The following is an 11175-nucleotide window of genomic DNA, read 5'->3' on the forward strand; positions in this document are numbered from 1 at the left end:
TTATCTATTAACATGCAGCAATTTCTCATCCCTCTAAGTAGCATATAATAGGAAAACTAGTTTTTTAGTTATTTACCCATAACCTTCCAGTGTAGCCTTAGGCTGATGCAAGAAGTTCAGACAATCACTGAAAAGGTGTGGGGAATTAAAATCTTACAAATTTAAAAGGAACATAGTAGATAGAGTGTTGAAGACTTCTTAGCTTGGTGACAATTCATAAGAATGACTTCAGTTGATGGAAGAGTCCTTATGTTTCATTCCAGTGTAGATTCTGTGCTTTTGTCCTTTGTGTCAGGGCCCAGAAACACTTTCCTAGCTCTTAGTAGTAGTCTTTTAGTCACAAAAAAAAGCTAATCTCTAAATTGCACCTCAGACAACACTAAGAGGAGACTGGATTAAACACTAGCAGCTATTTTTGTAATACAACTACCACCCTACCTAAACACCAGCTAAGCTCCACAACAAAGCTATGTTGGCCTGTCTTACACGATACCTTTTCCAAAAATTAAAGCCTAAAGGTTTCAGTACTACACTGCAAATTTTAGTTACATTAGTGTAGTATACTATGTCAGTCCAATTGTTAAATCACTCATGTTGAAATGCCCATTTACCTGCAATAATCAAAAGTTAATACCACATTGATGTGATTGATCTTACCAATTTAAGGGAGAATAGGTGTTAATTCAGGTTAAACTACTGACTTGAAGTAACCCTTCATGAGTGTTCTATAAACTTCATATATAATCTGAATGAGAGGTTTATTCCTGTATTTTCCAGTTACCAAGTGAGAGCATAGTTTGATAGTTTTAACTGCATGTTCTTTATGAGTTTTTTCCCAGGCCTTGGAAAGCTTTCTTTTTCCTTATTTGAAAGTTGTGACTTTTGTTTCCCTAAGTGAAACAAGGGTAAAACCAAGAAAAACTAACCTAGATTTCATTCTTGAACTACTGTTTTAGTTTAACAAGTGTAGGAGTCTTTCATACCATCCTTTACCACAGTGAAAACACTTGAAGTCACCACTGTGAGAGTAAAAGCCAAGTGCATCCTCAATTTCTGAAAAAACTAGAGCACACACAGCATGATTGCTGGACTTGGTATCTTCACCTGGAGGGATGTTAACAGCCTTTCCTACAAATTACTCAGTAATATGTACTTAGAACTCTAGTATGTAAGCACTAGAAAACTACCAGCACAAACTAGAGTAAATCTGGGTTAGTATGTGTCATCTTTCCCCTTACTGTCATGTCAGCACAAGACTAGAAATAAATTTAAATCCTGTGTCAGATTCATGTATGCCACCACAGAACTAAAGATACATGTCTTGAAATGCTTTGCACTTCAGCTTAATTCTGGAGTTAAATTCAGGGAGACATACTGTGAAGACTAAACATGAGTAGTAAACCAACACTACATTCTGCTTGTGTCATGCATGGAAAAAATAATATTATAGAGCTCTATACTTAGGAATAGCTTATGTAAAAAAACCTCAAAAGTTCCATTTAGAATATCAGAGTTAAAACTTAATTCTTGCATCGAAACTGTTACTGTTCATTTTACTGTGAACTGAGGTTAAATGTTAGCTAAGCCTTCTATAAAGAAATTCAAGAAGTAGAACTATTTTCTTCTGCTTTCATATCCTTCACAGAGATAATAGGAATTTAGTAATACACATCACATTGTAAGCTTTTATATAAAAATATTTACTGGGCAGTATACAGCTTTATTAAGACATTACAGACATTATCTAAACACTTCAGAGGCAGCAAGCATATTCTGTAGTCACAAGACAGTTCCATTAACTTGGTTTAGTTGCTTTTCCACATAGTACAGTCAGCTCACTCTAAGGGGGGAAAAAATAATTTTAGTTCAAGATATCCAACAGAAGAGAAGTCACTACTGTTAAAGCAAGCAGTGAGCAAGCACTCCCCCATTCTCTACCTACAGCAGCAGGTCCATGTTACAAAATACAAAACATCTAACTCATACAGCTCCATTCAAGTATAAATACCTGCGAGACTGAACTGATTCATATTTTTTATGTCTAGATAGCCTTCTGGTGCTGCACATTACTGCATGCAAAAGCCCAGGTACCCTTCAGAAGAGTCAGGCACTATGTGCCACAGAGTTCTGTTCAACTTCATTCTGCTTCAAAACAGTTTACTTCCCTGAACCAAAGGTAAGGCAATTACCATTCAGTTGCAGCAGAGAATTAACAGGAGTATAGTTCTTACTCAGCAAGGGATGTAGAATAATAGAGAGATTATAACAAGAATCAAAACTTAGCTGCAGCTCTTTAAGCCTTTGTGAATATGAGATAGAGAATGGCAGTTTGCTCACATAGTAGGAGAGACACCAGAGCAATCTAGAAGAAAGAGTTTATGCTTCTGTGGTTCCCCAGGCAATTACCAAACACACACTTATTTAAGTGCATTTACTTTTACACATTATCTGTGTGCAGCAGGTCTCCCCTCCCTGTTCCTCCCTCCAATTTATGCCAACTAATTAGGCTTAACTTCAGAACTGTTAAAGCATTCAGAATTTGCATTCATAGCAGTATCACACATGAAAACCTGAGACTAGGTGTCTGAGTATTTATATGTAAGCCTAGTCATTTAAGCTTACCACTAAATTATGAATATGCTGTACTGTATCTTGATTTAGTAGTTGCACGTCAATATTATGGAGGTCTCCACCAGCCGTACAGAGTGTCTAAACATAAAAAGAAGCAGTTTTAAGGTAAAAACTATTCTGAAAGTTTTTACTTGCATGGCCTGCTTTTTTGAAAATCATGATTTCCTGCTACACTACAAAACTTAAGTAACCATTTTTCCCTTTTTTTAACAGCAGCTCATTTAGGGTTAGCAAGAACTATTGCTATCAGACTATACACAGTTTATCAGCTACTACAAGATGAAAATGGTTTTATAAAAAAAAAAAAAAAAAGGTTTGATACCTGTCCATCAGCCAGGGGAATGTTTACAAATGGAAGAGTTTTATCTTGGGGTACTGATTTACTTCTTAGCAACATGCCTTGAACTCTTCCACTGGTAGGTACAGTTCTTGAGACAGTCTGTTGTAGTCCAGCACTAGAATACAATAAAAATATTCCTCTGAGGTTAACTTCCTATGCTCTGCAGGAAATTTTCAAACATGAGGCAAATGCAAGTAGTAGCAAACATACTTAATACAAAGACAATCGTATTTAAATTTTCCCAGTTCTGCCAGAAGATTACAGGAAATTCAACTATCACAGCATTTACTAGTACCACTAGGTAACATGACCCTGAAACAATGCAGTAACTTTCTAAGCCTGTCCTACAGGCCAGTGAGCAAGCTGACATTTGGACCACTCAGTAACAAGAATATCCACTCCACTATCAACAGTGAATGCTTATAGTTTTGGAAAGAGGAAACTTCATGCCGCATGGCTTAAGACATGTGCTGTATCTGTCTACTACAGAGAGAGATATCAAGAAATACTGAAGCTGCTAGCTCTCAGAGGTACAAGGTGTGCCTTATGCCAAAGTTCCTAAGCTTCCTTCACGATACAGTTGTTCTTGTAAGATTTGGCTATCTTCTGCATGGAAACACACCTCTGAAATTTATAGCAGGCCAAGGTGAAACTAAGCCACTTACTAGTTTCACAACCCATTGAAGTTTTTCTCCCCCTCAATTCAGCTGATGACTTCTGCCAAAACCAAACTGTAGTGTAGGGTGAGTGATAATAACAGAAAACCTTAACTTTCAATATGCAAAGAACTGATTGTCAGTTTATGTGGTTGGGGTTCTTGGGGGTTTGATTCTTTTTTTTCAAAACACAGCTGTATTGGTGACATTTTAATCAAGCTTGGGCTCTGAGAATTAGTTTAAGCTCTAAACTATACCTTTAAACAACAGTGGGTGGGAGTAGAATTTATACTCTAAATCTGCTTTTTTTAAGCTAGCTTAGTTGTGACATGAAATCCTGTACCTATGAGAACGTAAGTTAACAACCACAATCAAAGCAGGAGGTGTGACTGGTTCACCATCCCTGCCACCAAATTTAGTGCCAGATCATAAAGACCAATTCAATCTAGTTTGATCATGATTAATACCAAGATTGATATTAATGCAGATATAATGTCTTGGTATATAACAAGATTATTTATTAAGAATAAGCTGAAAACCCCTTACCTTTTAGATGTCTTTGGTGTGGCTTTCAAATTTGTGGCACTGCCATCAGAAGCAAGAGACTTAATGGTCTCAGTCACATTTGCAGAAGAGTAAACAGACCTTAAAAAAAACAAAAGAGTGATTGTTCATTTTGTTTTTTTTTTAATTTTCTCCTTATTACTGTAGAGTTTTAGCTAGGAAGAAGATAGAAGACAACTGGTGAATTAGAGAATGCTGAAGTGCTCCATGGTAGAGATCTAGTGTATATACTGTAAAGTAGTCCTCCTGAGATAGATGTGATACGATGGGACCTAACACCATAGGGGAATGAAAGGATCATTTATGCTAGTAGATAAGAGAGGGCTGCAATACCCGAGTTGGGTATAATTAAGGGAATATCCACAGCCTTCTATCTGAGTTTGGGAAAAGTTTCTTGGGAAGTTTGTTTTTCAGCAGGAATTAATTTTTATCTATTACTTCTCAGGGTATTTGTCCTGTGTGGTTGTCCCAAATCCAAAGAAAAATTTTCTTCCAGTTTTGGATTCTCACTCAGTTCACAGAAATCTTGACGATCATTTATCTCACTTTCCTCTTATCTCTTTTCCCACACACATTTTGGAGATATTGTAAGGGCACATGGTTTTGGCCCAGTGTTGGTGTACTTTAATAAAGCAACCTTCAAAGACTGAAAAGTTAGACTTCCCCAGACAAAGCAGCCTTCTCTAGTTTGATTTTGTTGAGCCCAAAATTCTATAATCCTAATTCAAGAATTAATCCTAGCTGTTTTTAAAATTTCTTTTAAGCACATTAAATACTGATAAATTATTTATATTGCATTTCTCTGAAGACAATTGGAATTTATTAAAATAAGTGCCAGTGGGTACAAGTATGCACACCAAAGTCAGAGTTGTAGCAAGAGCTTCTAAAAAAAAATTTCATGCAGATACCCACCAGTTTTTTTATATAAGACTTGAATTTGGTCCATCTTGACTGCAAGTAGCTCTAAGGTGCTTCTGCAAGTAATGTATTTTCCTGCTAATGACACCTCCCTTTCAGCTATGTATGAGGCCAAAATTACAACAGAACAATTCATTAGCCTGAACAGAGCAACAAAGATGTTTCCCTTACACTCTCTTCCATTACATATTGTCTGGAAATCTATACTCATTACATAGATTCAGAACTGCACCATTCAGTGAGTGAGAGAGAACTACATCATCAGCTAGAGGTGCTTTTTTGTTCAGGGTTCACATCACTACAATGTATCTGGTTCAAGTCATGGAAGACATCTTTAGCAGATTCCTATTGGCCTCAAATCCCAGCTACTTCATCTGAAAAGGCTTTTATTCAGCATGCTCAAGTTCAGGTGAGTTAAATAAGCTACCAAAGGTCAGACTTACCTAGAAAGAGGGTTCAGTTTGCTATTTAAACCAGAAGCCAAAGAAACCAACGACTTCGTTTTAGAAACCTGAAAATGTAAGATTGCAGTTAAAAGTGGCATTTTAAGGCAAAATGAAAGATACTTCCAGGGAACAACACTGTAAGAATTTCCTGTTAAAAAAGAACAATCCCCATAGTGCTGCCTTTTCTATAGTTCTACATATACATAAAATAGCAGAAACACATTCCAAACCACTAGTTTCATAATGCTAAAACATCTTTGTTCATACTGAAGTTCTGTACAACCAACCACCTTTACAATATACACCCTTCCAACTTGTAACTCCTCTTATAATTAATGCCTGTAACTCTTACATATAATCTTTTTGTTGTCATCTTGCCACATACTTCAGTGTCTGGCTGAGGCACTGCATGGCACAGACAGACTGAGGTGGTAAAATTAATACACCTGTGCTATTTGGTTTAGAGATAAAGGTGGAAAAGAATGCACAAGTCATTCAAACATAGAAAAGCATGTATGAAAACATGAAGTTGAGTTTTTTCAAAAAAAAAAATTGTTCCTCAAACCATCAAGACTTACTGGCAAATCAAGAGAGAATGGCTATGCCAGTATTTGCAAGTCAGTGTGAATGACTTACTAGAAGTGTATAAATTAAGAAATTAATTTACTATATGGTTTGGCCCTGCTTAATTTAAAATACATTGAAACATCAGTTGGTTTAAATTCAAACAAGCAACAGGCCACTCGCCTACCCATTTATGGATCTAGCAGGGTTCATAACAGGTCAGAACTGATTAAACCCTCATACTGTTTGTTCAGAATAAACTTACTTTCTTCTTTGCAGAAATATGCTTGGCATCTTCATATTCTACAATCGTAGTTACCTTAACTAAAAACACATTAGAAAGACAAGGAAAATAAAAATGTCACCAAGAGCTCAAAACACCAGACTCATTTATTTGAGGCCCTGTTACCCAGTGACAGCTATCTAGCAGCTCTGCTACCTGATGGTCATTCTCCTGGGACAGAGTTCAAAACAAACTATGTGTGTTCGTCACAGACACTGTGACACATGGGACAGTTAAAAGACACAAGATAACCTTTCAATCCCCTGACAAAATAGATTTACATTTCGGTGGTAGTGTCCTTCTTATTGCGTACTTTGGAGTATGAAGAGAAACGGTATTTCCCTTAAAAACCTCAATGGGCAGGAGGTCAAAGGGAAACCTAAGAGAAAATGGGGAACTTTCCCAGCTTTTCTGCTATACTATAAAGCACTGACAAGTCACTTAAATCTGTCTCTTCTTGCCATTTTCAGTGATAAATCCAAAGGGCAGGAACACTTACGTATTAATGTACCTCAACAGTAGCAAAGCCCATGATCCTCCACACTGAATGCTGGGGGGGGTGTATGTTGTACTTCTAGTTATACACTTTCCCTTCCTTAGCATTCACTATACAAATGCTCAGTTCAAACCAATACAGAAAATTTAAGAACCAAGCTATGTATTAATGGATTGACTTGCCTTTTTTGCTGTTGGTCCTCACCGGTTTTGGATTTGGTATGTCTCCTACAGAACAGTCAGTCTGAAAAAAATGTTTATCCGACAAGCAAAAGTCAACAGACTTAGCTAAGTAAATGCATATTATCCTACAAAAGGGATTGAACTAAAAGGGCATAAAAGAAAGTGACAGAATTGGGACTGGCTGAACACCAGTTTATTTTTTCTGAAACTTCTGGATTTCTGCTAGCAGATAACCCTAAGTCTTTAGGTAATGTTGATAACTGAACCATAGCTGGCTGTCCAGCTTTTTTATATAATCTTCTATTTAAACAGAGAGTCAAACAAAACTATTTGAATGAAACATTTACAGTAAGAAGACACCTCTAAGCTGTGATAGAATTTGAAAACGCACACTTACCACCACAGCAGCAAGAGCCATTTCCTCCCCTCCTTGGAAATCTGTAACTCAAGAAAATGTAACTTGTTTATATACTATTACTTGCATAACTGTTATCTGCAGGTTCTCATGGGCTATGAAGCTAAACAATTCAGGATTACTGTTGCTTAAATAGTTAACCTCAGCTAGCACCTATGTTGCCTTTGAACTAGAGTCAAGTCTTGCAAGATAGTCTCTCCTACAAAACAACAATTAAAATCTTAGGCCATTTCAGTATGTTTAATCTTTGAAAGAGATACTAAGCGTCCTCACACAGTATATAACCTGAATTCATACATTGTGCTCCTGAAAGCTAATGCTTTTAGGCAGAAGTTTTCAAGAAAGACATTGAAATACACACTCAGCAAAGGCTTACAGTAAACTTAAGTTTTTCAAGAGTCTTAGGTTTGATCTTTGTGTGGCCCCTGCAATTTCCTGCTGCAAGACAGATTCCAAAACATCAGTTCTCACCAGAATATACATCTGACACTAACTGTACACCACAGCTTAAACTGCTGCATAAATAAGGTTAAAATTAAACTTGTTCAGTTATCATCACAGGTAAACTAGATGAGAAAGGCTCAGTAGTAAAAAACTTCAAGTTAATGAAAACCCAATAATCTCTGTGGCTAGAATAGATTCAGATGGAAAGAAGTGCTTAAGTTTTTATGCACAGAAAATACTAGACTTGTAATTATTCCTTCTCTCGCAGGCTTTAAATACGATGACTTAAGAGCACACATAGAAAGCACCTCCAGATTCTATGCACTCTTACCTACTGGTTCTACACCTTGTGTAACACAAGTCAGTCTACTTGAAGAAGAGCGTTTACTGAGCGCCTGCTGGGTAAGGCCGTTGCTGAGGCGCTTAAAATATTCAGCAGACAGAGCAAACTTCTTCATAGAAGTCACCGAGTTTACAGGTTTTCTCACAAGGGTACACCATGCTGTAGTGATGGCTCCACCCCTTGCAAATATAAGGCCACACACACTTACTAAGCAAGTCTTTTCTTTTCATTTTCCTGATGGCAAGCGGCATCTTCAGCAGCTCCACCGTAAACGCCTTCTCAGCTGTTTGCAAAAGCGAATCAAGGTCTTTCTTCATTTCCTGGATATTTTCCTTGGCTTTAAGACAAACAGGCTTTTATTGCCACACGCGTAGGTGTTTCCAAGTATAAGCACTGGTAGGCCGCATTAAAAACCAGAGCAATGCCTCACCGGGGGCAACCTGCGTGGGGAGCCCGAGCGCCCCAAAGCGGCCGCGGACACTCCTCGGGGTGCCGAGGCACACGGTGCGGGCGGGCAGCGGCGGGAGCCGCGCCCCAGGCCGGCGGCGAGGCGGGCGGAGGGAGGGGCCGGGGCGGGGGGGCGCCGGGCCGCCATGGCCGGGCTCCCGCCGGCGGCCCCGAGCGCTGCGGCCCGCCCGCCCCCGGGCCCCGGCGGCCGCCAGGGCGCCCCCTCCCGGAGCGGCGGCGCCCCGGAGCCGGCCCGAGCCGGGGCTCGGTCGCCCGGCGGGCGGCTCCGCTCTGCTCGCTGCAGGCCGCGCCCGGCCGCGGCCCGGAGGTTCCCCTCGCCGGGGGGGGAAGCGCGGGCGGGCGGGCACTACCGGCGCCGCCGCACCGACCCGCGCCAGGAGCCGCCGCAGCACCTGCGGGCACCGGCCCTACCCTGGTGGTCGAAGTCGCTGAGGAAGAGCGCGATGCGCTGATCCTTCTTCTCCTGGGAGAGGGCCCCGCGGTCGCGCTCCACGCCCGAGTCGGTGCTGCGCCGCTTGCCCGCGGGCTTCTTCAGGGGCATGGCTGCACCCCGCGGGACAGACGCGCCGCTCCGCGCCCGGGAAGCTTTTGTAAGAGCGGGGGCTTCTCCCTCCCCTCCTCCTGCCCCCCTCCCCCGGGCCCGGGCGGACACACCCTCCGGGGCGGTGGGAGCGGGCGACCCGGCCCGTCTGAGGGGCTGCGGGGACGGGGCGTCCCGGGGGGGCTCGGCCTGCGGGGCGGGAGCTGCCCGGGCGGGGGGCCGAGGGTACCCCGGGGGTCGCCGGCCTCTCCTGTCCGAAGGGAGGGCAGGAGGCGCGGGGAAGCGGCCAGGGTGGGAGTCGTGGGGTGCCCCGTGTCGGTGGGGCCGCAGGGCCGGGCCGGGCCCCCGCGCCCTGACGGGGGTGAGCGGGGCAGGCGTTGGCATCCGCCCGCACTCCCGCTTCGTCCGGGCGGCACTGAATTAACTGTGCCTCTTCCCTCGTCGCTTTGAAGCGGCCGCTGCCGACCTCGGCCCCTGAGGAGCGGCGGCAGGGCAGGTGTCGGCTCTCATCCCCGGGGTGAGCAGGGACCGGCGCCGGGGGTGCCCGGGACCGGCAGCGGTTGTGCTGCCAGGGCTTGGACAGGCACTGGGAAACCTTCTTGCTGTGTGGGAAGGACCTTGCTTCAGAGCTCGGTTTGGTTTTAGCACTTTAGCTGTTCAGTGTTCGGAATATGCAGCGCGTCAGAGCTAGCAGAGTCAATAACCTGTTCTGCCTGATGCAAATGGTTACAGGCCATGTAAACTCTAATCAGGCGAAGAGAGGATTTAATAAACATGTAACAACGTGGAACTTCAGAAAGGCATGACTGCACATAGTACTGAATCTATAAAAACTTTCAAAGATGTATCCTTAAAAGTAGAATTCCTTGCAGAAACAATCTTCATGCATCCAAATAAAAAATCACACCAGAGGTATGAGTATCTTAGGTTTTGTACAAATGATCAAACCTGTATTCTTTGTTGATCAGGGAACTGTGTCAAATGTAATTTAGATAATGGTTTAAAACACTAGTGGTTTTCACACAGTGTATGTAGTTGATGTTGCAAGCAAGTTGATGTTGAAGTTAGTAGCTTTTTCTGTATCATGTATCTGGCACAGTATCCTTATCTACTGATCCAGATGGGACTGCCTATGTAGCTCAAAAACTGCAAAAAATCTGACAGTTCATAATATAACCATTTTCAATCGGACCATGTTCCTGTTTATAAAACAACCAACCTACTCCCCCAAAAAGCCAGGTAAATCTTTCTGCTCCAGAAAACACTCAAATACCTGATACAAAGAAGAGAATAGCCTGCTTCTGCTTTTTTTTTTTTTTTTTTTTTAAATTATTTTTAGTGGTGCTTAGCATGCTTTTGCTTTCTTTTAGTGATGCTGGGATATGCATATATGTTTAGGGAAGCAGGACTAGCTTCCCTTTCCCTAAACTTCCTTTTCTTTTGAATTACCAAACAAACATCACTAAAGTCATTCTGAGGTGTCACAGCAAAAAGACAAAATGGTGTTGCTCTGTAAATTTAATCTCATACAAGCCGTGTGAGAAGTTTTTTAAAAAGGAAACAACTGACAATATCAAAAAACCCCTTACTAAAGCTGTCAGGCCACGGTTGTTCAGCCTTAACTGACTGATCTCTCTAGGAAGAAAGAAGCCTAGTTTGCTTAAATCCTGGTTAAAACTTCTTATGTTAAAAGATATGATTAATTATGAGTTTAAAACATGCCTAAGACCATCTTTATGTACAGTTCTGCATTGGTGAGGAATAGTTTGACAAATGTCAAATCCATAAATTGGAGTGATGCAGAAATTTTATAATCTGGTACATTTATAATCTGGATTAAAGTAAGTACTAGTTTGAAGATAAAGTTAAATGCCTTATAGTTCA

The 11175-nt window shown here is 41.5% G+C and overlaps 1 protein-coding gene across 1 annotated transcript; it reads right to left on the bottom strand.

The window, feature by feature from the left end:
• Nucleotides 1-1682: 1682 nt before the first annotated feature.
• Nucleotides 1683-9335, bottom strand: LOC141963926 (borealin-2-like). The gene is made up of 10 exons (XM_074913661.1): nucleotides 9162-9335; nucleotides 8491-8619; nucleotides 7478-7518; nucleotides 7081-7141; nucleotides 6385-6443; nucleotides 5553-5620; nucleotides 4174-4272; nucleotides 2954-3086; nucleotides 2623-2709; nucleotides 1683-1840 (listed from the first exon to the last, which is right to left on the bottom strand). Exons 1-10 carry the CDS (start codon nucleotides 9289-9291, stop codon nucleotides 1796-1798), a joined length of 852 nt encoding a protein of 283 aa, XP_074769762.1. The 5' UTR covers nucleotides 9292-9335; the 3' UTR covers nucleotides 1683-1795.
• Between the last annotated feature and the right edge of the window lie 1840 nt (nucleotides 9336-11175).

Source organism: Athene noctua, chromosome 9, assembly GCF_965140245.1.
Source record: "Athene noctua chromosome 9, bAthNoc1.hap1.1, whole genome shotgun sequence".
Taxonomy (NCBI): Eukaryota; Metazoa; Chordata; class Aves; order Strigiformes; family Strigidae; genus Athene; species Athene noctua.